Source organism: Papaver somniferum, chromosome 2 (genome assembly GCF_003573695.1).
Source record: "Papaver somniferum cultivar HN1 chromosome 2, ASM357369v1, whole genome shotgun sequence".
NCBI lineage: Eukaryota > Viridiplantae > Streptophyta > Magnoliopsida > Ranunculales > Papaveraceae > Papaver > Papaver somniferum.
The window spans coordinates 17,575,693-17,602,895 of record NC_039359.1 but is presented as its reverse complement, the minus strand read 5'-3'; the positions used below and the strand labels follow the sequence as shown (position 1 = coordinate 17,602,895).

At 36.6% G+C, this 27,203-nt stretch overlaps 2 protein-coding genes across 2 annotated transcripts; both read left to right on the top strand.

Annotated features, from left to right (window-relative positions):
• Positions 1 to 14,505: 14,505 nt before the first annotated feature.
• LOC113347043 (5'-nucleotidase domain-containing protein 4-like) lies at positions 14,506 to 20,318 on the top strand. The gene is made up of 17 exons (XM_026590623.1): positions 14,506 to 14,864; positions 15,462 to 15,559; positions 15,924 to 16,043; positions 16,519 to 16,608; positions 16,693 to 16,808; positions 17,100 to 17,199; positions 17,385 to 17,456; positions 17,732 to 17,779; positions 17,868 to 17,945; positions 18,025 to 18,144; positions 18,389 to 18,494; positions 18,592 to 18,755; positions 18,883 to 19,017; positions 19,379 to 19,509; positions 19,640 to 19,702; positions 19,835 to 19,913; positions 20,031 to 20,318. The coding sequence occupies exons 1-17, from the start codon at positions 14,585 to 14,587 to the stop codon at positions 20,115 to 20,117; spliced, it is 1,887 nt and encodes a 628-aa protein (XP_026446408.1). The 5' UTR covers positions 14,506 to 14,584; the 3' UTR covers positions 20,118 to 20,318.
• Positions 20,319 to 26,437: 6,119 nt separating this feature from the next.
• LOC113350696 lies at positions 26,438 to 26,854 on the top strand. Its single transcript, XM_026594827.1, has one exon. It carries the CDS (start codon positions 26,438 to 26,440, stop codon positions 26,852 to 26,854), a length of 417 nt encoding a protein of 138 aa, XP_026450612.1.
• Positions 26,855 to 27,203: the final 349 nt, after the last annotated feature.

The following is a 27,203-nucleotide window of genomic DNA, read 5'->3' as shown; positions in this document are numbered from 1 at the left end:
CGATTTGAACCTAAAAGCTTAACACTCATTATCATGTTCACTAAGACATTAATACTGAGTCACAATCATGGGATAAAATGAATCTAGTGTTGATTAGAGAAATGATCAAATGCAAATTATTTCATTGAAATAATTTAATCGCAATTGAATCATGAACGACATAGTTTGTAAATGTACAAAGTACAATTACTTGAATCGTTCGTGAATCGGCTGAGTCACAGTACGCGAACCGTTTTGCAAACTTATATGCAATTAACGAGTTCCGGATCTACATAAATTTTCAGTTCATATACCGGTTTGCAAACTTATGCAATTACTAAGTTCCGGACTTTACAGAAATTTTCAGTTCACGTACCGGTTTGCAAACTTTGAACCAACTCAAAGTTCTGTAGTCTACAAAACGTTTTAGTTCACATACCAGTTTGCAAACTTAAGACCTTTGCCGGTTCCGGAGTTCACAAAATATCCATCTTGCGTACCGGTTTGGGTACTAAACTGGTTCTAGAACATATAATTGTTTTGGCTCGCATACCGGTTTGATTATTTTAACCTGGTTCCCTTACCACAGTTCCACAATGGTTTGTATACGAATACACATACCTATCCGGATCACGAAACAAACGTATTTTCCCATAATGTACATATGAATATGCATATCACACGAATCTGAAAGTCGATATATAGCTACTCCGCTACGTGTACGAATACATGTAATACGGCTTCAAATGTATAACAGTTTTCTCAATTTGTAAGACTGATAACACCGTCTTGTATTCCAAATATATTAGTTCTATATTTCTCTAAATCGATTTGAAACATTCCTGAATAACAATAATGACACATATCACTGTCCCATGTTATTTTCGAATGATAAACTTGAATCATGATTTGGTTTCGAGCAATAAATTGTTCACCACCTAATTTGATCAAGTATGAACAAATGTTCATTAAGCTTAGTCATTGTATTTCGAGAAATTCGTAAACTAAATATTTAGTTCTCGACTCCAAATTCTTGTCTATGCAAGCTAGTCTAATTAGTTATGCGACAATCGTCTCAAGGATAGAAAGGTGAATATAACTTGAGAAATAGGTGGTTCAGTCTTCACTTACCTTTTGTCAATGAAGTTCTCCAAAATCTTTGGTTGATCTTCGCCTTCAAACGGTAGAACACAAATGATAATTGGCTTGTTCCTCAACTCCACTATCCTAGACCGAGACTTAACTAATTGTAGACTAGAAATCAAGATATAGTTTTGAAAACTAAATTTGACAATAAGCTTGATATAGCAACACTTGTGAGTTCGGCCGAGCAATGCTCTAACAATCCATAAACGTAAAAATATGAGTATTCCTTTATTTTGGATAAAATCACCATGAAACATCACATACAAATGCTAACTTAATCATAACATCGGGTGATATTTTTAGAGTTCTGGTTTAGTGGTATACGACGTGTTTGTGAAATAACGAGGGTACCCAAATACAACACACTTTTTCGTTTCAACCTATAAGTATGATACCAAGTGTGATCTTCTATGGACAAAGTCGAGACAATACAACAACAAGGTATTCACTTGATAATAGTTACGTACGGTCCAAAACCGAATTACTATAGGATCAATATCAAGTGATTAGGATTTAACTTACAAGTGTAATTTACTTTATTATAAAAAACAATTATAATGCGGAGTTAAGTAAGTGAAACAACAAGATTTTGTTAACGAGGAAAATGAAAATGCAGAAAAACCCCGAGACCTAGTCCAGTTTTGAATACTCTCAGAATTAAGCAGCTATAAAAAGAACAAATCCAACTTCGTATAGTTGAGACCGAGTAATCTACCCCTAGTTACTTAGTTCCCTTAGTATCCCTGCGTCTACGACCTACTGGTCACGCACGTGAATCCCAAGACAGAAAATCACTATATATGTTTAGTTGTTTTACCGATGTAAAGTCTTAAGAACTCAACTCCTTTTGAGCGTCTTCCAAACAGTAAAAGAAACAAAGTTGTTTGGTAACTACTTCAATAATCTTTTGGTAAAAATATTCATTGAGTTTTGACAAAGGCTCTTCCGTTTAAACTAGTAAACTCCTTTGTAGGGTAAGATCAATCAAAATCAATAACTTAGATTCAGATTTAGATATTGAAGAATACCACCAAATGATAATTGCCGATCTAAAAAACTATATGATCAAACATATCAAAGATAAACCAGATATAAATCGAATCACAGCCGATCAAGATGTGTGCATGAATCACGAGATACGAAAACCAATAAGAAAAAAATCTTCTTGTCTTAAAATCTTCAATTTACTTTTTATGTAGCCGCACACCACAAACTTGATTCCACTTATATTTGATCACACGCAGAACGGAGTCTGTTAAAAACGGATGATCTAGTTTGAGTGACCTTTATGTCAGAAGAGAATGCTCTCAAGAATAATCAAACTAGGTGCAATCAAAGTTTCAATAACCATTGGTCAATCAAATCAATAATCGAAAACTAAAATAACAGTGCAACTATCCAGTTTCCCACCAGCGGTACTCGTATAGCTTCTTGGTCCCACGTAATTCTTTAAACGAGCGGTCGTAAGATATTTCGCCTAATTAGGGTACTTTCCTCTCCATATAAACAGCTCCATCAGAAACAACACGAATGAGGTTTGCCTGGCTCTTAGGATAGTTTGGAAGAAATGTAAACTCAACTATCTATAGACCAAGGTTGTTTGGACAACAAGGAAATTCCAAAACTGAAAATATTCTCAAGATATACAATAAGTACCTAGTATCAGTTTTTGTATTTCCAATCAATATCCATCATGTAATTCTGAAATCTCTCATTAGAAAATATGTAATATTAGTTTAGCACTTAACTAATATAAATTTCCAATAGATATGTTTTGATTTGATGGAAAATCAAAACCATATAATCGAAAAATATTAATTCAAAGATTCTCAATATTTCGGATTGGGACCACCTTGAGTATCAAGGAATATCTTTGGACAATAAAAGATAAGAATTGTTTTCATGTCCAACTTATGTCAACATCAAGAACTTTCCTATTTAGCAAACTCTAATTCCAAACTCACACGAAACCATAAAGTAATATGTGAATATGAAAGATCAGTTTTTCTCTTGGGACCGGTGTACCATGACTCCTAACATAGGTTAAGATCGATTCTACCAAGTCTCCAAATATAGGTAGGGATCGATCTACCATGACTCTCAATAAAAGCTAGGATCAGTTCTACCAAGTATCCCAATATAGGTAAGGATCGGTTCTACCAAAACTCTAAACAATAATTTAGATCGGTTCTACCATGTATCCAAAATAGGTAAGGATCGGTTCTACCAAGACTCTCAACATAAGTCAAGATCGGTTCTACCGCCTTTCCCAAACTAGGTAAATATCGGTGTTAGAGCACTGCTCGGTCGAACTCTCAAGCGTTGCTATCTCAAGCTTGATTGTCAAATTTAGTTGCCAAAACTATAAGTCTGGATTTCTAGTATACTTATAGCTATGTCTCGGATTAGGATAAAATGTGTAGTTAAGCTTTAGACTTCACGACGTTTATCGATTGAAGACGAAGAACTACTAAAGGGAGCTTGTGGAACTTCATCAACAAAAGGTATGTAGAGTCTTGAACTCATCTATCACTCAGAAGTCTATTTCTATTCTATCTCCTATTGAGTCAAAGTTCGTATATCTATATAAACTTTACTTTATACACATTTGATGTTTCGGGCTGAGTTTAACTCGCTTACACATTTCTCGAAATATGTATTGGTAAGCTTTCGCTTTAACCAAGTTCATGTTTATTATTGACGAAAGCCAAAAGCTGATCATGTGAAAATCGCCTGGTAACATCTTACATGATTTGTGTGAGACGGTCATTTGATGTAGACTCGAAATGTTTCGTATTAATCTATTGATCACTTGAAAATTGCTTTGAAGCTAATAGTTTGTGTGAGACAGCTATTCTCGTCTTCCAAGAATGTTTCAATGATTGAAATGGAGTTTAGAACGATTAACCATTGATTGGATATATCACAGTATGCGTACTTGTATGTTAGCTATTGCAAGTTATTCCAAGTCAGCGAACCATAGTATGCATACCCGTATGTGTACTGGTTTAATAGTTGAAGTCCAGGAACTTAGTATGTATACCGGCTACTTAGGTATGCGTACCGTTTTCATGCTTGAGTGGATAAAGTTCTAAAATCGGTTTGTTCATGAAAAATACATTTATAATTTAAGGAATGCAATATTTTGCAATCCGTGGCTAAAATGTTCATAAATTGATTCGAGTAAATCAAAATCAATTTTGCTTTAATTGTGTCTTGTATACTTCTATGAGAATATAAACAATTAAACAACTCTAGAAATAGTTTCATTTGAGTCATTTGAACTAGTTGTGATTAAAATGAACAAGGTTGATATGAAAGTGTTCATATGGCTAACTTCGGTTAACTATTGTTGAGCCAACAAGGTGTACATGTTAAGGTACGGTTACCCATATCTAAATGAAGTCACATTTCATTTATATGTGACAAGCTAAGTTCGATCTAACGGTTGAAAGATATTAGATTGAATCTAATCAGGTTTTCATCTAACGGTGAATATTAACTGCTTTGTTACCAAGGTAACATTGATTGCAAACCCTGATTTGAAGACTATATAAGGGATAACTCTAGCAACTGGGAAACCTAATCCCCACACCTCCCGTGTGATACTAGTTGAGACTAGAGTCGATTCTCCTTTAACGTAGGTTTTTCTAAAACCATTATAGGTTAACGACTTAAAGACTTCATTGGGATCTGAAATCAGACCCAACTATTTTCTATGTAATTGCGTGTTCTGATCTTACTTTGTTCTATCGTATTGAGTACTATCTTCTCTAAGATTTGCTCGAGATTCAATCTCATATAGGTAAGATAAAAATTAGTCACAAACATCTTCGTCTCATCGTTTGTGATTCCACAATATCTTGTTCCGCTTCCATACGGTTAAGATCATTGTGAGGTGATTGATATTACTAGGCTATTCTTTGGGAATATAAGTACGGTGTTACAATTGGTTCTTGTTCACCTTAATTTATAAAAAAACGGAACAAAAACTCGTAGGTACTTCTGTGGGAGACAGATTTATCTATTCAGTAGACTTTTCTGTGTGAGACAGATTTGTTTATCAAGTCTTTGACTTCGGGTCGTAGCAACTCTTAGTTGTGGGTGAGATCAGCTAAGGGAATCAAGTTCTTAGAGTCCTGCTGGGACTCAGAGGCGTAAGGAATACGATTGTACCTTAATCAGTGTGAGATTGGTTAGGGCTCAACTACATTCCAGTCCGAAGTTAACTTGTAGTAGGCTAGAGTATGTAGCGGCTTAATACAATGTGGTGTTCAAATTTGGACTAGGTCCCGGAGTTTTTCTGCATCTGCGGTTTCCTCGTTAAAAAAATTCTAGTGTCTGTGTTATTTATTTTTTGCATTATATTTTCTATATAATTGAAATATCACAGGTTGTGCGTAGTTCAATCAAATAGATAATCCAACCTTTAGTTGTTGATAAAAATTGATTGACACTTGAACATTGGTCTTTGGTACCGTTCAAGTTGTTTCTCATAATAATCAGGCTCGCGGATTTCTATCTGTTTGATGTGCTGATTACATTGAGAACCAGAGATATAACTCTTGGATGTTTTTTCCTTGATTGAGTCTGACTGTCTAGTTGATTCTCTTGGAAGTATATTGGAGTTAGTCCATACAGACTGCCTAAACGAAATATTGGGTGTGGTTGTTAGACCCCCGCTTTTTCAATTGGTATCAGAGCAGGCAAACACGTTTAAGACATCATAAGTCTGTGTTTGTAGCAATCTGACTCTATGGACAGTAATGATATCTCTGATAAACGCATCACCAGAGACAAAGGTTATGTTTCTATGAAATATATTAAAGATGAAGACTTTTCTATCTCTCATATAGATGAACATTTTGTTCCTACGAAACATACTAGTATTGATATGTGTTACCCTGATTATCTTACTGACGAATCTGATTCTGAAGTAGAAAGGGAAGCATCCCAAGATAGTACATTGATTCTAAAACTTGTTAAAATATAGGCAGTTGAAATCAAATATGCTGAAACACAAGGTCAATACAGTGGTTGGTATGGTAAAAGATCGTGATTCCCAACTAAGGGTTCTTCGTGAGGAAAATGTTGCAGTTTGTTCATCCTGAACCTTTCTCGAGGCTAAACTCAAGGAAGGTTCCCATGAAATTGAACGACTATTGAGTAATCGCTTTATTCAAGATAAAAGTCATTCTGGGGAGTCTATCATGCCAACTACTTCTGACTCTGCTGCGATATTAGAAAATGTGACTAATTCTAATCATGATTCTCTAATGAAAACAGCTTCAGAAGATAAACTACAAACTTTTCCTATTGGAAAATATGTGCTGGTACCTTCCTCTAATCAAGGAAACTTCACATCGCTCGGAAGGAAGAAATATCCTAACGATGTTGTTAAGTCTGTTCACTCAAATCACTCAGGTGATCAGAAAGTGTGTCTCTTTTGTGATTCGAAAGGACATGTTGAACGAAAAACAAATCTAGGTTGAATGGCAATTTTATTCTCAAAGGTGTAACTGACATTCGTATTGTCTAAACCAATTGGTTTTAGTACTTACCCTGTGAATCCTTCCAGGAAAGTCAGTTCGATTTGTTCCTCGAATGTTCAATCTTGTAACAATAAACTTAACACAAATCGTCTAAGACAATTTCAGAAAGGATCTTCTTCGGTTAAGAAATGAGATGCTTTTGTTCTTGATGTGAATAAGGTACCAGAAGAAGGAAAAAAAAAAAGGAGGTGTCAAAGACAACCTAAATTTGATAATTAAAAGATACGAAGAGCTCATAAACATGTTGTCAAATTCCTCTGGTCAAAACCATTCAGGTAAGAATCCACACTATGCGTCGTATTTTGATAATAGTAAGTTTTATGGTAACTTTTCACAACAAAAAGTTTTTCCTCAAAAGATTAGGAAAAAGAAATTTAACTATGAACAACATTCATTTGATGAGCACAAAGCTCATACTTGTGCTAATTAATCATAAGGTTGAATCCTCACTCACTAAAAATCCTGGCTGAGTGAGATTTGATCAAGTATGCTTGATGGAAAAATGTTCTCTGATTGTCTAGATATTTCCTTATTGTTCTTAGCTGGATTGTCATTTGCAGACATTGTTGCAAGAGTATTTTTATTTGGTTTTGTCATTGTTGATTTTTTATTATGAAAGTTTATTCTGATGCTACGCTTATGCTCTAATTTTTTTCTCTTGAGAATATAAATTTATTGAGCTAAAAAGTGTGAATGTATTCACTTAGAAAAATTTTGCTTTGCAAAAAAGTTGTCTTGTTTTCATTTTCAGTTGAGTGTTTTCTGTTTTTGGGTTCGGATTATGTTCGTACGGGTACCCACATATTGCTTACCACGAACCATTTCTACAAACCCTAAAATTTACCTTCCCTAAGAAACCATTTAAATATCGAACCTATTGAGTCACGTACACGTACTCTAGGTTATTTTATTTTTGTCAAGAATGTCTTCACCTTCTCGCACTTGTGATTTTGCAAAAAGGTTTTCTTGATAAAGGTATTGGTTTCGAGTCCAAAGGGAGGAAGAAAAGAACCCTAGTAGAAGTTGATGGTCAAAATCCTAATGTCTCATGCTACTATTCCTATACTCATCAAGATGTTGAGAATGATGAAATGGTTTCGGCTGAAGTGGTTCACGATTTTCTTAAATACTTTGAGGAAGAAAAACTGCAGCTCGTTGATACCATGAAAGGTCTCGATGTGTTAAGAATTGGGTTGAAAAAGGTTATCTCTGACCTTGTTCTCATGAAGACACATGTTAAAGATCTTCTCAATGAGGATATCTTCTCTGAAGAAGCAGTGGATGCTGTCAATCACATGATCAAAGGTCTCAAGACTCGTGTGGGTTCCGGATGTGCTAATTGATTTCAGTTCATGTTAGGTATGCTGACTTAGGAGTCTTTTTGGTTTTAGCTTGTTGATTTTTGTTATGTCTAGGAAACTTCTTATGAGAATGTATTCTTGTGTTTTAAGAAGGATAACTAGGGTTTGGAATAGCCTATATTGTGATTACATGTTTTTATTGCCAACGTTTTCAACTTGCAATCTTTTAGATTTATTTAAATTCTAAAGTTTATTTGGAAGATGATTTTGCAGTATTAATCTTTATTGGTTTTATATATTGCAAAAGTTGTTATGGGATATGTGTGTTTACGTCCGTGAACTATTATTGTCCCATATAAGTCAGAAGTTAAGTCTATTATGTCGGTACACAAATATTGATGGAAAATAGAATGAACTTTTGATGTCAAAGATTGAGTCTATTATGTCATTATGCAAATATTGATGAAAAATAAAACGAATTTTTGTATATTATGCAGTATTGATCTTTCCCTGGTCCAGTTCTATGTGAAAGTACGGTATGGCTCCGTAAGTTTTCTTATGTTGAGCATTTCCGATTAAATTAATCATGGGTTTTCTTGTGGTTAATTTAATTGAGTTTTCTGGATACAAATTCATGTTTCATGTGATTTGTTAATGTCCAAAGAAATCCTTCTTTTCTTGTAAAAGTAAGGTCTCTCTTGTTGTTCTTTTGGGAATAACATTTTATGGGGGAGAGTTCTTAATTGAACTTTTGCATAATTGCCAAATATTTGTGGGGAGTGCGGCTGTGGAATATTGTAGGAGTTTTCTTGTATCTTTATAAACTCCTTGATGAATACACTAAGTTTCGACCATGTGAAATCATCGAAACAATGTTGATATGTCCTCTTTTAGTCATGAAGTATCCCTATGGGAATTCCATTATGACCTTGCTAGTTTTCATATGTTTGCCAATTTATATTGACATAAAGGGGAAGAATTATTGTGTAGTTCACACTATAAATACATATGGTTTACGAATCATTATGTAAGGGGGGTGGTTTTCATTGTGAGATGAAGTACTGTCTAAGGGGGAGTGATACATATCACCGTAGTATTATTGTCAAAGTTGTGATACAATTGAACTTTGATGTTGTGTAATAATATTATGACGTTGTATAACAATGATTGAGAACAACTGTTTTCTTATTGTTATGGCTACGGATCTTCAACAACTATGATGCTGAGTTGAACACATTCAGAACCACTGTAGTACTTGGAAGTGACGAAGATTTCGAGTAATGTTGAAGAACCAAGGAAATAAAGCATTTGGATGAGAAGATACAAAGTTTATTTATTTTGTAATCCATATGTATTGATAGTTTTATCACTAAAATTTACAAAGAGGGAGATTGTTAGAGCACTGCTCGGTCGAACTCACAAGCGTTGCTATCTCAAGCTTGTTTGTCAAGTTTAGTTGCCAAAACTATAAGTCTTGATTTCTAGTCTACTTATAACTATGTCTTGGATTAGGATAGAATGTGTAGTTGAGATTTATACTTCACGGTGTTCACCGATTGAAGACGAAGAACTTGTAAGGGGATCTTGTGGAACTTCATCAAAAAAAGGCATGTGGATATTTGAACTCATCTATCACTCATAAGTCTATTTCTATTCTATCTCTTATTGAGACAAAATTCGTATAACTATATATACTTTACTTTATACACATTTGATATTTCGAGTTGAGTTTAACTCGGTTACATATTTCTCAAAATATGTGTTGGTAAGCTTTCTCTTTAACCAAGTTCATCTTTATTCTTGACGAAAGTCAAAAGATAATCATGTGAAAATCTCCTGGTAACATCTTACATGATTTGTGTGAGACAGTCATTTGATGAAGACTCTGAATGTTTCGTATTGATCTATTGATCACTTGAAAATTGCTTTGAAGCTAATAGTTTGTGTGATTCAACTATTCCCGTCTTCCAAGAATGTTTCAATGATTGAAAGGAGTTTGGAACGATTAATCATTGATTGGATATAACACAATATGCATACTTGTATGCTAGCTGTTGCAAGTTATTCCAAGTCCGGGAACCATAGTATGCATACTGGTTTAATAATTAAAGTCTGGGAACTTAGTATGCATACCCATATGCGTACCGGCTTAACAGTTCAAGTCTGTGAATTCAACTGAGTTTGGTCGTGTACGACAGTATGCGTACCTGTTGGCCCACTAGCGAACCCATACCAGGTCCGGCTACTTAGGTATGCATACCCGTTTGGATACTTGAGTGGGTTAAGTTCTAAAATCGGTTTGTTCATGAAAAAATACATTTATAAATTAAGGAATGAAATATTTTGCAAATCGTGGCTGTAATGTTCATGAATTGATTCGAGTGAATGAAAATCTATTTTGCTTCAATTGTGTGTTGTATACTTCTATGGGAATATAAACAATGAACAACTCTATAACTAGTTTCATTTGAGTCATTTGAACTAGTTGTGATTAAGATGAACAAGGTTGATATGAAAGTGTTCATATAGATAACTTCTGTTAATTATTGTTGAGCCTACAAGGTGTACAAGTTTAGGTACGGTTACCCATATCTAAATGAAGTCACATTTCATTTGTGTGTAACAAGCTAAGTTCGATCTAACGGTTGAAAGATATTAGCTTGAATCTAATTAGGTTTTCATCTAACGGTGAATATTGAATGCTTTGTTTCCAAGGTAACATTGATTGCTGACCTGATTTGAAAACCATATAAGGGAGAAGTCTAGCAATTGGGAAACCTAATCCCCACACCTCTTATATGATATTAGTTACGACTAGAGTCGATTTGCCTTTAACCCGGGTTTTTCTAAAACCATTATAGGTTAACGACTTAAAGACTTCATTGTGATTCTGAATCCAGACCCAACTATTTTCTCTGTAGTTGTTGTTCTGATCTTACTTTGTTCTATTTTATTGAGTACTATCTTCTCTAAGATATGCTCGAGATTCAATATCCGATAGGTAAGATAAAAAGTAGTTACAAACATCTTCCTCTCATCGTTTGTGATTCCACAATATCATGTTCCGCTTCCATACGGTTAAGATCATTGTGAGGTGATTGATATTACTAGGTTGTTCTTCGGGAATATAAGTCCGGTGTATCAGTTGTTTCCCGTTCACCTTGATTTATCGAAAGACGGAACAAAAACTCGTAGGTATTTCTGTGGGAGACAAATTTATCTATTCAATAAAATTTTCTGTGTGAGACAAATTTGTTTATCAAGTCTTCGACTTTGGCTCGTAGCAACTCTTAGTTGTGGGTGAGATCAGCTAAGGGAATTAAGTGCGTAGAGTCCTGCTGGGATTCAAAGGCGTAAGGAATGCGACTGTACGTTAATCAGTGTGAGATTGGTTAGGGTTCAACTACATTTCAGTCTGAAGTTAACTTGTAGTAGGCTAGAGTTTGTAGCGACTTAATACAACGTGATGTTCAAATCTGGACTAGGTCCCGGGGTTTTCTGCATTTACGGTTTCCTCGTTAACAAAATTCCGGTGTCTATGTTATTTCTTTTAGGCCTTATATTTTCTATATAATTGAAATATCATAGGTTGTGGCGTAGTTCAATCAATTAGATAATCCAACCTTTGGTTGTTGATATAAATTGATTGATAATTGAACATTGGTCTTTGGTACCGTTCAAGTTGTTTCTCATAATAATCAGGCTCGCGGATTTCTATCTGTTTGATTTTCTAATTACATTGAGAACCAGAGATATAACTCGTGTATGTATTTTCCTTGATTGAGTCTGACTGTCTAGTTGATTCTCTTAGAAGTATATTGCAGTTAGTCCATACAGATTGCCTAAACAAAATATTGGGTGTGGTTGTTAGACTCCTACTTTTTCAATCGATTCTACCAAAGATATTACCAAGGTTCGAATTGGTCATCCAATTATTCTTCGATGAAAACCGGACCAAAATGCCTATTGATTTCCTTTCGATTACGAAACAAGTTTCATACATGTATTTCCTTTAAACATATGTAATCAAACATAGTTTCCTATAATGAAATCACACCTATATTCAATATATAATCAAGTAACAAGTTACACAGATTATGCCGATGTCACTTTTACGAAGTTCAAAAGATAAACGTTATACTTCGTAATCAAATATTCTTCCTTGACACTTGTTCATAATAAAATGACCAAGTCTAATACTATAGTATTAAAGATAACCTCGCATTTTATATTTTCAATCTTAAACGACCTGAACGCAATGATAGGATTAGAAACAAGTCAAGTCAATATCATACCTCAAGTGGAAGGATGATGTCTTCCTTGTAGTCGATACGTCTTCACGATCTTCAAGGAAATACTTGTATGTCTCAACATTCCTAGACTTTCTAGTATAACCTAGACGAAGTTGACTCTAGTACATTTAATCAAGCAACTTTAGTTGAGTTTTGGTACTAAAATATGACAACCAACCTTGACATACTAACGCTTGGTGGGTTCAACTGAGCAATGCTCTAACTGTGTGAGTATCAACCTACTCTCACCGAAGGAGAATAGTTGATTAAAATTAGAGATATTTTGTAAAAGGGTCGTAAGTTTATGGTCTAATTAGGGTCTGGGTCGTAAAACATGTCGTTGATGCGTTAGGATCGTTGACTAACTTTGAACGTCTAATTTTTTACCTAAATGCCCTTATGAAATAATTAAAGGACATATTATTCTTAACGGCTGACGCCAATGAAACTTTTAATCGGGTCTAACAGATTTGACCCGTTTTATAACTTACCCATTTTATAGTCGACCGGATATTACCGAGATGAAATTGGAAAAAATAATCACTATTTCCTGTCTTAAAACAAACAACAAACACCTTGCAGGCATTTACAAAACCCAATTTATCCATTACCATTTCATGTCTTAGAACTACCAACAAACAATTTTCATAAGTAAACTACAGTGTATTCCATTCGTGAAACAAACCCACAGCATACAGAATGGAGGCATTTCAAATGTATATATCTTACACTGTCATGAAGCTGTAGATTTTAACTAGCTTAGCATAGCTTGCTTAGAGAAGTAAGGTTCAGAATATGATTCTGCAACATAAAGAATTCATATAAAATAATGATGCAATAAAAAAATTGATCTCAAACCAATTTTAGGTTATCGATTAACCCTAAAAGAAATTTAATTGGATTTGTTGGTTAAATCTTCAAGTGTTGTTAGAGTTTCTTCAGGGAAAAAAATTGCTAGAAATTTATCATTGTGGACAGGTGCTGGATACAAGACGATTACTGGTATTGTTATTTAAAGGTTGAACGAAGATCAAAGGTCACATGTTTGTGCTAAACCATAAAGGTAACCAGTTTTTTATACCCAGTGTGATCCATGGGAATGACAAGTTAACTTGGTCAAGATGGAGGTGATTTCACCTTATTTAAGAAGTCAAGTAACAGTTAAGTTAACGGTCAATGGTCACTCTACGACCCTAACGCATCAACGACATGTTCTAGGATCCAGACCCTAATTAGATCATAAAGTTACGATCCTTTTACAAAATATCTCTTAAAATTAATCAGAAAGAGAATAGTTAGTCACAAGGAGTCAACTCATCGATTTATCATTAGTTATTCTTTGGATAACGGGTAAGATAGTTATTTTATCCCTCATCCTTATCTCATCGACTTGAGTTTAAGATTTTGTATCTATAAATAGACCGACAATTTGTCATTCTAAAACACAACTTTCGATTAAAAAAACCTCTCTCTCAGAGTTTTTTTTTTCTGCAACTCTCTGCAAATTAGAACTCTAATCTCATTTCTTTCAACTTCCCTTCCTACGACCGACCCTGCTATCTTTCTTATGAATGAACCGTCTTCGAACGATTGTTTTCTTTGTTTCGGAGAAGGGTCTTCTTACTACCTTCTCAAATAGCCATAAACCCTACTTATTCTCATTTTTATTACACATCTTTAATTTCATCATCTGCAGTTAGTAAATTAAGTTTTCTTGTGGGTTGTAAATCGCATGGTTATGATTAATAAAAACATGAGTTATATTTTAGAGAAACTGAAAAACATTTCCAATTATCGAAATTTTCTAACAATTTTGAGGTTGTCCATTTGGCTGAACCTTTTGTTCTCTTTTACTGCTACCAAAAGTGGCAATGCTTCTGCTTGCTCAGGATAGCAGTCTCCTTCAACATCTCTAACAATTAGTCAAGTAAAAGCATTTCTAGTATGTTTACAAAAGGAAACATCAAAATTTAAATTGATAATGTTTACAAACAAGCTCGCTCTGGCAATTAGCATATACCATCATCGCAGACCACTGCATATATCATCCCGCTTTGGCGCGATTCATTCAGCTAGCGGCGCTAATAGATGGCCAGGTCACGAAAAGGCAAGCCATACCCAGAAACTGGTGCAAGCAAGGGGTAAAAGATAAACGTTATTTTTAAATGTTACTTTTCGTAAAAAATTACCACCACTACTACTACCTATCTTTATGATTGGTCCGACAAAAATATATTCCGTCTCTTCGCTCTCTGTTTCTCTCGATTTCTGTACAGATTCAGTAAAAAAAAAGTTCATCGATTTTCTTCCGGAGATGGATGTTATGGAGACTTGTGGTAGATTATATATTCAAAAAGCTCAATTTTCTGTAATACTGGGGAAAACCCATTTTAATATTAATAGATTTCCTAAAAATCGACTTGGGTTTTCTAATTTGAGTTACAGAAAACCTAAAAACAATGTCTGTTGTTGTAGTAGTAGTAATGTGGATGAAGTTTTTTCTGTTACATCTTCAAGTAAGTCTGATGTTGATTATCTTGGTGAGAGTACAAAAGGGGATTTTAATGTCAAGAAAGAACAATTAGAAGCCTTCGGTAAGTTCTGTCTCTCATATTTGCAAAATTTTTTTTTTTCGAATTTATGAATCTTGAGCATGTTAATGGTAGCGTTCTAAATCATGGGCTGTTAAATAAGTTTTACTTTGTTAATGAAAAATCATTTATTTATTAGTATTTTGAAATATATATATAAATAAAAAATGCAATTAGATATAAAAATGTCATAAAAATGCGAACAATTAGTAATTCTCGACCCATGCAATTAGATACCGTTCATTCAAGCCATTACAGTGGTGGTATCCTGGTTGCTACAGTGGTTTGGTTTTGATTCATGGAACTACATAAACACTCGAAATATGTATTACTTGACGGGTTTCTTCTGATGCTCTTCTGTCCCCTTGGCTGTGATTTCGTTGAATAGTAGACATGGACAGTGGAAAATTTGTTACTTAAGAGAGTCATAGTTACTCTCTCTATTTACCTGCGCTTGGTTGAATTTCTGCACTTTGAATTCAGAGCAAAAGGCAAAAACCTTATTGCACTAGTATCTGCAGGGATCATCAAAATGCTTTGTATATTATTAGTTTACATGTTTCTTCTGATGGTTTTTTCGGTTTTGGTATTCGAATGTAGGTATTGATGGTCAAGAAACCTTAATAGGTCCAATTGAGGAGATAGCTAGGATGGAAGCTAAAGAAGCTGAACAGTTGCTTGGTGACTTGGGAATCCAGGTTAGTTGAATCAACTCCATTGAGATTCCCATTGCACTAGAGGGTGATGTGTTGATGCATTGTATGTCCGATAAGTATTGATGCATTTACTTCTTCGTATTTTAAGCTATAAGTATGTAATAAATGTTCTCCACTAGACCAACTCCGAGCTGACAAGATAATACTTGATGGGTTTATTGTTACTTGTTATCGAATCTGGCAGTTATATTAAATTGGGTGAATTTATGGGTCTGTTCTGAAATGTAGTTACTATCCATGTGGTTAGTGTAGCTTATTACTTGTTAGCTTGAGAATTAGCCTGTTATGATGAGATCAATAGTTTTGGTCTCACTTTTTCTTGTTTATAATATGTTAATCTGAACAGGATCCCTTCTCAACGAGACAGTCGCCGCGTGGCATATTTTGTACCCGGACTTTAAACCTTCGATCAATAAGTGCTATTGGTTACGACATGGATTATACGTTGATTCATTACAATGTGAAGGTAATCCTAGCCCTTTGTTCTTATAGGGTACATATCTTAAGATTCTTAACTGCTACACTTATCAATGTTGTATAAGTGTGGCTGCATGCTATGATTTCGTTTATGTATTAAATTTGTGTTCTCTCGTTAATGGTGGTGGTTGTGAATTCTGTATCATTTACTTTTACTTTTTGTATTCGGAAAGAGGTATAAATTAGGCTGAAAGCTTTAGATCTTTATGATATTAGTACGAAACTTTGAGGATGTGTTTGATAAGCTGTTTGCTATAGAAAATCTGGTGGCACCCTCAATTGAAACAGTAACTTTCAGTAAGAACTGATGGTTTTCTACACTATGATTTACATCTTTTTCACTTGATACCTTATACTCATGTCATGTTGCTGCGGCAGATCATACTCGAGCTATGTGGTTAGTTTGTATTATTGTGGCAGATGGTTCTCCGTATGTTACCAGTAAGTAATTAGTATTTTTGCAGGCTTGGGAAGGACGGGCATATGAGTACTGTCTGGACAACCTTAGGAGCATGGGTTATCCAGTTGATGGCTTGGAGTTTGATCCTGATTTGGTAAGATGTTCCTTTGTGAACTTGTAGAAGAGGTTCTTATCTTCTGGATTAAACGACTTCTTATTAGTTGTCTTGTTTCTTTAGGTTATTAGAGGACTTGTATTGGACAAAGAGAGAGGCAATTTGGTCAAGGCTGATCGGTTTGGTTATGTGAAGAGGGCTATGCATGGCACCAAAATGCTATCTACACGATCTGTAAGGTGAGATTTAAACCATCCAAGTTGTCCAAAAATATAAAATAAACCATCCAACTTATCCTATTCGCATTGCTGAGAGGATTTTAAAGGTAGAGGATAAGGTAGTAGGATGCTACCGGAAGTGTGTCTTTCTGTGTAAAAATCTAATGACGGGTTCACCTGATATGCTACCTTGGTGCTCAGGTCTTTCGGTTATACTATTTACCTGCATCCTGTCCAAAAGTAACTCAGGTAATGATCCAGTTAGAGAGATTGTGAACATTCTCTAAAACACTTGTTGGTTTTATTCGTCAGTGAGATATATGGGAGGGAACTGGTTGATCTAAGGAACGAGAGTAGATGGGAGTTCCTTAATACACTTTTCTCTGTATCAGAAGCTGTGGCATTTATGCAGGTATGTGCAGTTCAAGAAGTAAATACTTGTTGTGTGTACGCTCTAAGAACGTTAATACTTTCTCTATACGTCATCGCTAGTTTGCCATTCATATTAGTTTGTTTCCTATCACAGTAGTTTTTTGTTTCCTTAATACTTGAAACAGTCTTTTCTAGTTTTTTTTTTCTTACATGTTCTCTTTTCAGATGGTCGACAGATTTGACGGCGGAGCAATACCATCAGAACTTGGTTCTCTTGATTATAAAGGAATTTACAAGGCAATGCAACCATGTCTTTATCCTTATATTTGGTTTGAGCCACTTTTTGTAACTTTGAGTGTTGCTTGCTTTTCGTATGTGCAAATCTTTTTATCTTTTTGTAGAATTTTATTATCCAGCTTGGTATTTGAGATGCAACATAAATCATGTATTACATCGGGAAAGCGTATCTCTTTATGAAATCGGAAATCTATTTGACATATACCAACATTTTCTTATGCCCGACAAGGGATTTGAGCTTTATTTCATTTTAACCTTTTGACGTGTTCTTTCAGGCCGTTGGAAAGGCCCTTTTTAGAGCACATGTAGAAGGTCAGCTTAAGGTATAACTTTTCTAGGTGCATCTGTCATAGCTTATGACTAGTAAAATCATTGATCTCGCAGGCCTCATTACTTTTCACATCTTTGCAGAGTGAGATAATGTCTAAGCCTGAATGTTTTGTAGAGCCTGATCCAGAACTTCCATTGGCACTTTTGGATCAAAAAGAGGTATTTTTATGAACTTATCCTTCTTGTTATGGTATCAAATGATTATAATATCCTTTTTCATTTGAATATCCTCCATCAGGCTGGTAAGCAGTTGGTACTTATTACAAACTCAGATTATCATTATACAGACACAATGATGAAACATTCCTTCAATAGATTTCTACCCAATGATATGGGCTGGCGAGATCTTTTTGACATGGTAAGTTATCCTTCTCCTCGATCCTGCCATCATTTTTCTGTCGATAGATCTATGCTTGTCAACAATCAAAATCTTAAGAAGTAAGACCAAATGACACCACTGCAAGATGATTACAAAAACGTTTGAGATATTGAACTTTACTACTTACATAGTCTTTAAACTTATTTCGAGCAGTCATGACATTGGATGTAGTTCTAAAGTAGCTGAAGACTGAGGGCATTTATGTGTTTTCTTTCTTGTCTAGGTTATAGTCTCAGCAAGAAAACCAGAGTTCTTTCAAATGGCGCACCCTATGTATGAGGTTGTCACTGAGGAGGGTTTAATGCGCCCTTGCTTCAAGACCCGACCAGGTGATTTCTGAAAATTTAGTCATTCTTATGGAGTCCTGGTCTTCACCCTATCTTTCAATTGAGAAAGCTAATCTGAGCATACTTTCATTTTCTTCAGGGGGTTTGTACTCAGGTGGAAGTGCTCAAATGGTTGAGAGTTCCCTGAAAGTCCAAGGAGATGAAATATTATATGTTGGTGACCATATTTATACAGATGTCAGCCAATCAAAAGTTCATCTGAGATGGAGGACTGCGCTAGTTTGTCGAGAATTAGAGGAAGAGGTCATCTTCTTTCTGTATTTAACTTTTACCCTGTGATATTATGGTTGTAAATAAGAGCATTATGCTGTTATTTATATTTACCTGATGTGCTCTGTATTTATATGTTCATGCTATATATTTCCTGCAGTATACTGCCTTGATTAGTAGTCGTGGTCAACGAGCAGCGCTGGTAGAACTTATAAATCAAAAGGAATTAGTAGGTGACCTATTTAATCAACTCCGCCTTGCTTTGCAAAGGCGAACTAAAGGTCGTCCAGCTCAGGTACTGCAAAAGGGCTATCTTATATTTTTCTCAAAGTTTTGGTTTTGTATCTTATTGGCGTATAAATGTGACACTCTTCATATCCTTTACTTTTAGCTGTCAATGTTGTCATTCTGTATTTATATTTATTTCTTGAGTGCATTTATTGCTTCAGAAGCCTGCAATTCATCTTTGCTATACTTGTCAAGGTTAGCTTATCTTGCGGTTGACAGTTGACTCCTTACTTTATCCAACTTGCTTACATGAACAATCCGCAAGAGAATAAACATACTTTCCTTGCCTCTAATAGAGAGATGCCCTGAAAAGCAGTGAGAAATTTGGTTCTTGTGCATCCATTAAGAATGTTTGTTTGGTTTCTCAGACTCTAGCCGCAACTAATATGGATGATCAAGAACTCACAGAAAGCATGCAAAAGCTACTAATTGTCATGCAAAGATTAGATGAAAAAATAGCTCCGATGTTAGAAGCCGATGGAGAGCACTTCAACAAAAGGTAAGGGAAGTTCGCGATCAGTTTAGTATGCCTGAATTATTTATTTTTTCGGTTTTGAAACATTCCGCGGAAGCATGCCTAAATTAGTCTTGGCTAATTGGTTGACTTGATCCAAACTCCTTGTATCAAGGTGGGGTTATCTTTCCCGTGCAGGTCTATGGGACAAAAGCCACTTGACAAGGCAAATTGAGAAGTAAGTGCAAATGGTCCTAATTCTCCTAGCATCACAGGCAATCTAGATTATAACAATTTTATTTTTTTTAAAAGGATCCCTGTAGTTCGTTTCATTTTTAATTCACGTTTTTGAAATTTTCTTCCCATGCAGGTACGCCGATATATATACTTCAAGAGTTTCAAATTTCCTACATTATACGCCATTCATGTACTTTCGCTCTCAGGAGCAGGTTAGTCGATCAACCATTTCACTGTTTTTCATCTGTTTTGGTATCTCTCAACTACTTTTTTTAATTTTATTTTCACTTACTTATGTACTTGATACCTTCTCCTTCTTTCTAACACAGACGCTTGCCCATGATTCCTACTCCTATAACTCCGCTAATGTCAATGGATCTGCAGCCGATAATCTTAATGGGTCACCTTCCTTGTAGGTAAGCTAGATTATGTGTAGTTAGAGATGATGACAAGACGATAATGTAGCATATATATCCTGATCAAACGAAAGTTGAGTTGATTGCAATTTTGGTTACATTTATTTGTATTTTCAATCTTAACGCCATTAGACCTTTGAATATTCAATCACTGGCTCTTTTCCCCCCAAATTATGCAGAACAAGTTGAGAGCTGAAAGTACAAAGCAAAGTACTAACTGTAGCATACAGATACATTTTATTTTTTTTGACAAACAGCAGCATTAAATCTTAACTTAACCCATTTTACGGTTTAGCCAAAAGCGCAGGCATACAAATTCTGAAGAAAGCACTCTGACGAAAGCACTCAAACAGAGAATGCTGACAGATTTCAGTCTGAAAAGGAGCAAGAGTGATCAAGTTAAGTTTGTTATCTCTTGAATTAAGGATGGTAAGTGGGTGGGCCGTGATCCTACAGTGCCGTCATGAATAATATTTGGAGTCTTGGACCCTGTATCGGTACAACATGAACTGGAACACCCCAGCCATAATCAACCTGGTTGAACCCTAAACTGTGCAGTTCCAACCCACTTGGGTAAAAAGAAAGAAAAGATACCACCGCTTGCTTCAGATTTTTCTGTATAACACAGAAGTCCTACGGTACCGGATGTCAATTTGGTTAAGTTGGTATGGAATGAAGGTAAGCTCAAAGATCACCAACTTAAGCTACGGCCTCCTTGGCTTGTGCTAAGAGGGAGTAGGACAAGAAAAGTTTATCACCCAAAGAAAAAAAGAAAACCTCAAAAGCTCAAAAGGGAACCACCCCCTGTGAAATAATAATTTAAATAATCTAGAGGGTGGATAGAGAAGAATAATAATTGAGTTTGAAGATTTCTTTTTGTTCCATTCAAATTCAAAATCTTGACAACGGAATTTTGTACCCTTCACCGCTACACTATCGCCCCCTATTAGCAGTGGTGAATTTTATGGATGTCCAAGACTCCAAATTATACATTAGCCGCATCAGCCACGTAACAGTAAATAAGGCAATCTCCCTGAGTTCACACTTACCAAAGTAACGTGTTATAGGGGCGGCATGGTTTATTAGAGGGGCGGCGGTGTGATAGTAATGTTTCTCTAATTGGTTAGAGGATGTCCTATAGGGAGTGTAAACTAACTAGATTACCTCCATTTTTTTAACCTAAATCAAAGCTAAATTGAAAATTTGTTTTTTTTTTTCTTCTCTTCTCCTCCTCCCATCAACCGTAACCTCTATTAAAGCTCAAAATTTCATCGTCTTCAATTAATCGACGATTCGAAAATTAATCAAATGTAGTGTAATGACTTATATGAGGTATGTTTTGAAAACCCAGTTACGACTTGGTTTATTTTGTTCGATTTAAGTTTAATTTCTATCAAAATTAGGGTTTTAGATGAAAATTGAAATTTCTGAGTTTATGTGAGTTACGGTTGATTTAAACTCAATTACGAACCGTAACTGGATATTTTGATGTTGTTACGGTCGGTAATAGTTCAATTACCAACCGTATGTTCTTATATCTGAGAATTCTCTTCAGTTACGGTCGGTAACCATTTTAATTTACGAACCGTAACTCAGTTACGGTTGGTATCGAGTTAGTTACCAACCGTAACTGGTTTTACGATTGGATTTTCTTCAAATTTAACCAGTTACGGTTGGTAGTTCATCTTTTACGAACCGTAACTTCGATTTACGGTTGGTTATGAGCAAAATTCCAACCTTAATTAGCTCTGAAAATGTAAAAAAAATGATTTTTTTACGTACTTTAGATAACTTTGAGCAACAAAAAGCTAGTTGAGACTAATTTAGAAGTATACCCGGTCATTTTCAGCTCATGGTTCTTCATTTTGTCAGTTAATTTCTTCAATTGATTGAGATTGACCTTCTCCTCTAAACTTTTTTTTTTAACTCTAAAAATCTGATTTTGGTTTTGATTTTGAGTTAATATAAATGAAATTAATCATTAACACTAAACTTAATTATCATCACTAAACTAGATTATCAATTATGAGGGTTAATTTGTAATTTCTAGTATTTTTTTTTATAAGGGACACCTTGAATGATCATGTAATGGCCGTTTTTGTCCTATTAGAATGCCGCCTCTCTAATAAACCATGCCGCACCTATAACGGGTTACTTACCAAACGCGCCCTAAGTAAATTCCCAGGAAATCGTGTTCGTCACAACCATAACCTATATATATAAACTTCCTTGGAGACGAAGAGAAAGAGGAGTCTTTCTCACAGAGAAGAGGAAGATCAGAGTGAGTGAAATCTTCTTGTGCGACCAATAGATGACGACTTCAAACAACAAACATAAGAGTATTTTCGTTACAATTTTTGATGAACCTGAGGAACCCATAGACGAGGCGGAACGTAAGAGGACTCGTATCTTTCTTTTGGTTAATCTATGTTCGGATATCTAACTTTGTTTCTTCTTTTCTAGTTTTTAATCCAATTTTCTTAGAAATCTATTGATGTCTAGGTATCCGTTTGGCGCAAGAGGCAACGAGAGGATGCAGGGAAGAGATGGCGAAAAGATTTTTCGACGGGATTAGTGAAGAACCAGAACCACTAATTGACTATGACAAAATGAGTAAGACACTCAGATTTTTATTTATTTATTTATTCAAGGTTTCCAGATGTAACATAGGTTTGGTTGTGTTTTTGAAAAATCTTTGTTTCTTGGATTTGTTGTGTATACACATAATTCATCACTCGCCACGTGTTTAAAGAGTTACACGTGGAAGACGCACAACTTGAGAATCAAGGCACGATGCCACGTATCAACACCCAAAGGGCATCTGTCATCTATATATAGTCATCATCGAACTGATCCGATGACTAAGAATCGTGGAGCACCGAAAGAACGAGCCACCGCGAAGTACTGAAGAACATCCAAAGATCTTCTTTATCCCATCTCGAGGAAGATCCAAGATCAATGGTGAGGATTAGTCCCACTGACGAGGATGTGACAAGGGCATCCGACACCTGTCTGGCGCGTGCGGACCGTCCCAACCACCCGCATTAAACACCCTAAACATAGGGCACATGTCAATCAGTCGATGGAAGAGAAAGAGGCAACCCTTAGCAACTACACATGACCGTTGGATCCTTCGGTCAAGAACGAAGATACCAGCCGGATTAGCACAGAGATCAAGAAGATAAAGTTGCAACTATCTCTAATAGTGGACCCCATGTATCATCCCTATAAATACCTCTCTCCACTAAGAGAGAAGGGGTCGACCAGTTTTGAGTGAGTATAGGAGATATTAGGAAAGAGAAGTAGGAAGAGTAAGTATGATTCTCATTTCCCCCTTTAGCTTCGTAATTCAGACATAGTCATTTGACTATCATTGTAACTCTTCAATACATAGTGAAACTCCAACCCCCGTGGACGTAGGCCTTAGTGCTGAACCACGTAAATCATTGTCTCATTTACATTCAGTACTTTACTTTCTGTTTTATTATTATGCCTTAATCTTATGCATGGTTTAATTTATTCCCCCGTGGCTAGACGATGACGAGCACGAAGGCTCAGAGTAATAGGCTTCGAACTTATATTGTCTTGCATGTGTTTCACCTCTCCCAATGATTTTGTATGAAATGCGAATATTGTTTGTGAATGCAGGGATACCATCGTTATTTTCGTGTTCACAATCTGGCGCTAGAAACAGGGACTCTAGTCCCGGTAAAATATTTATCTTTCCCTGTGATTTTACTTTTTGGCTCTCAGCACTATTTCCCTCATTATAGTGTTCTGAGCAGCTTACATTTAAATTTCAAACAACTCATCCTCGTTTGGATCTATGTTTTCCTCTAGATCAGAATGTAAAAAGCATTTTAGATATGTGTTTTCCTTGACAAGACCTCTTCAGATCTGTGATTTCCGTGGCAAACTTTCCTTTCTAAAACCTTCATTTTGAAATCTTCATGGTCCTCATGTATTTTATAACAAAAAATACGCTGAGACTAGGCGTTCATATACAAAACTCGTGAACTTGGTATTTTTCGCAAAGTATTTTTAAACCTAGCAGCAGATCCATATTTACAATAGTCGGATCTACATTATTTCACACTGAAAACGTGGAAAACCTTTAAATACACGCTGCGATCTATGCCCTTACGCTGAATGGACTTTACTAACAAACTTTCTTTGAACGCACTTTGGTAACAAAATCAGCGTGGATTTTGTTTCTTCGGCCATTTCTTGTTTTTGCAGAAAGATAAAGATGGAGAAAACGAAGGAGGTGGGAAAAACCAAAGCCTCGTCGAAAGAAACACCAAGGACTACCCCAGTTGTGACCCGCAGCAAGCAAAAAGGCGACAAATTGAAGGCGGCCAATCAGAGACAAGATGCTACGGAGATCACCTCACCATTGGATGCCAACGCCGTAGCAGCAGCAGCCCTCAAAGATGCAACAGCCAAAGCCGATGCAGCAACCAAAGTTGATGTAGCAACTAAAGACGATGCAACAATGTCGATGGCATCTGCCCGAACTCATGAACAACGGGAAGGGTTTGAAGAATCAACGATGCACCAACCGGCCTTCAGAATGCCACCAACGAACGACCAAAACCAAACTCTGTCAGTTACTCAACCTTTGCTGATAGTAAACCATCCAGCGCCACCGCGCGTGGATCTGCCAATAGTCACAACCGACACGCCCCCCTCTAATCCATACAGTGGACGAAGGTCACACGATGGCCATTGGAGGGCAGGTGCGAACCGGAACCCCAAATCAAGGATCGAACCATAACCCCCAACTGATGGCAGAGCTCGAAGAGTTAAAAAAGAACCAGAAGGTGTATGCAGATGCAGTGGCACTGCTAGATCGAGAGAATCAGGAGCTCAAGGATAGGATCGCCCAAAGCACAGAAGAAGCGCGCCAACATGACGAAGCAAATTCAAAGGCACCAGAACCCAATCGTGACCGAAGAATCATCCTGACAAACACCAACAATCCGAAACCATTAGACCGAAGACCTGCCAGATAAAGTAGACCATCATACCCAGACTACGTCCCAGAAGATTCAGATTATTTCGATAGTGAAAACCGAGGACCAGGGTGATCCACGACAAAATACGATCATCAGCGGGCGATGGAGGACCTTCGTGCGGAAATGATGGCTGAAATCAAGCAGCTGAAATCTAGACAAGGAGGGGGGAGGGAGACTAGAGGAAGTGATGAGAGAAGCCAACACCACGCCGCTGGCTCACCACTTGTCCAGAGCGCTTATCCCAAAAAAGTGTCCCATTCCAGCATTTGAATGTTACGATGGATCTAATGACCCTGCAGCTCATCTTCGATACTATAATCGCATTTTAGCTCGATGAGATCAAAACGATGCAGTCATCTGCAGATATTTTCCTTCAAGCCTAAAGGGATCAGCACTATCTTGGTTCGACAACCTACCGCCTAACACCATCGATTCCTACAACCAGCTCGCTGAGAAATTCTTAAGGACATACATGTACAACAAGGCTGTCAACGCCGGAATGGACAAGCTCTTATCATTAGCTATAACTTACAAGGAGACGATCAGGGAATATACGGACAGATGGCACAATTTTTTTCAATCTACAGGGAATGTAGACCTAGTGGTCAACATCAACTGCTACAAATGGGGATTAGACAGAATGAACCCCTTATTCATGGAGATTCACGAAAGTGTACCTACGATCGAAGGATACTTTCGAGTAATCATCGAAAAGCACGCCCGATTAGAAGAAATCCAGCGGGAGAATCCCAGAGCCCAGACTCAAAGATCTCATCGGACGAACTCAGCAGAACAAGCTATCGGATCAAAGAGGGGCGGTTCAACTGAATGTCCAAACAAAGATAAGAGAGGACGAAGGGATGATCGTCGATGCGACGACCAAAAATTCGAAGACCAAGTCTTTACGAAGCTCAACACCAACTAAACTCGCATCCTAAGGAAGATTAAAGATCGAGAGAACTTAGAGTGGCCTTGGTCCAAAGGGAAGCATCCATCACGATCCGAGAAATCTAGAGACTACTGTGAGTACCACTGCTTCAACGGGCATCAGACTGGGAAATGCAAGAGCCTCAAGATAATGATTCAAAAGTTGATTGACACTGGTGGCCTCAAGCATTACTTACAAAAGACCGACACCGAAGAGAGGGCTAAGCGAATCAAGCAAGTCCAGTTACCCGAGGGTAATCGAACTCTCAACACTATCTCCTGCTCTGAAGCCACTGGACCATCACTAAGCAATTTGAAGATTACTATGAGTTGTACAAAATCGATGGAGTATAAGTGGAGGAACACGAACAATGGATGAATGCTCCAATAACTTTCGATACTGAGGATGTAGAGGATGATATGGAGGATCACAACGACCCCTTGGTTCTCACGTTACCCATCGCGGGATGTACTACTAGGAAGGTCCTCATCGATGGAGGGAGCTCGGTCAATGTATTGTTCTATGACATATTCAAACGAATGGAGTTGAATGATGAGCAATTGATGTCCTCGTACTACACCATATACGGATTCAATGGGGCCCCAACGAAGCCTTTGGGAGATATTGTATTACAAGTAAACGCAGGACCCATGAAGGTTGATACACGATTCAGCGTAGTGGACGCTCCTTCTCCTTACAATGCCATCATCGGCCAAAGATGGGTACACAAGCTCAAAGGAGTAGCAGTGACCTATCATCAGTACCTTAGATTTCCAACACAGAAACGGTAATGGAAATAAAGGGAGATCAAGTAACCGCTCGAGAATGTCAGGCTATACAAAATCAGCTCAATAACGAGCAAGATGAGCAGCATAAATCCCGAAGAATCCGAAACAAAGAGGCTGCCAAGGAGAAAGCAATTGACCTTTATCTCGAAGAGATATCCGGAAGAAGTCTGACGAAGGAGAGCATCGTTCTAAACACCGAAGCAGGACCTCAACAGCTAAGGGGGCTGAAGGTCCTACCAAATAGCAATTAAAGAACGTCCCTCTCCTAGGGGAACCGAAGCCTACATTTACATATGTGGAACCCGTTAAGGATATCAATATAGGACCGAAAAGAAACCGAAGATGATCAAGA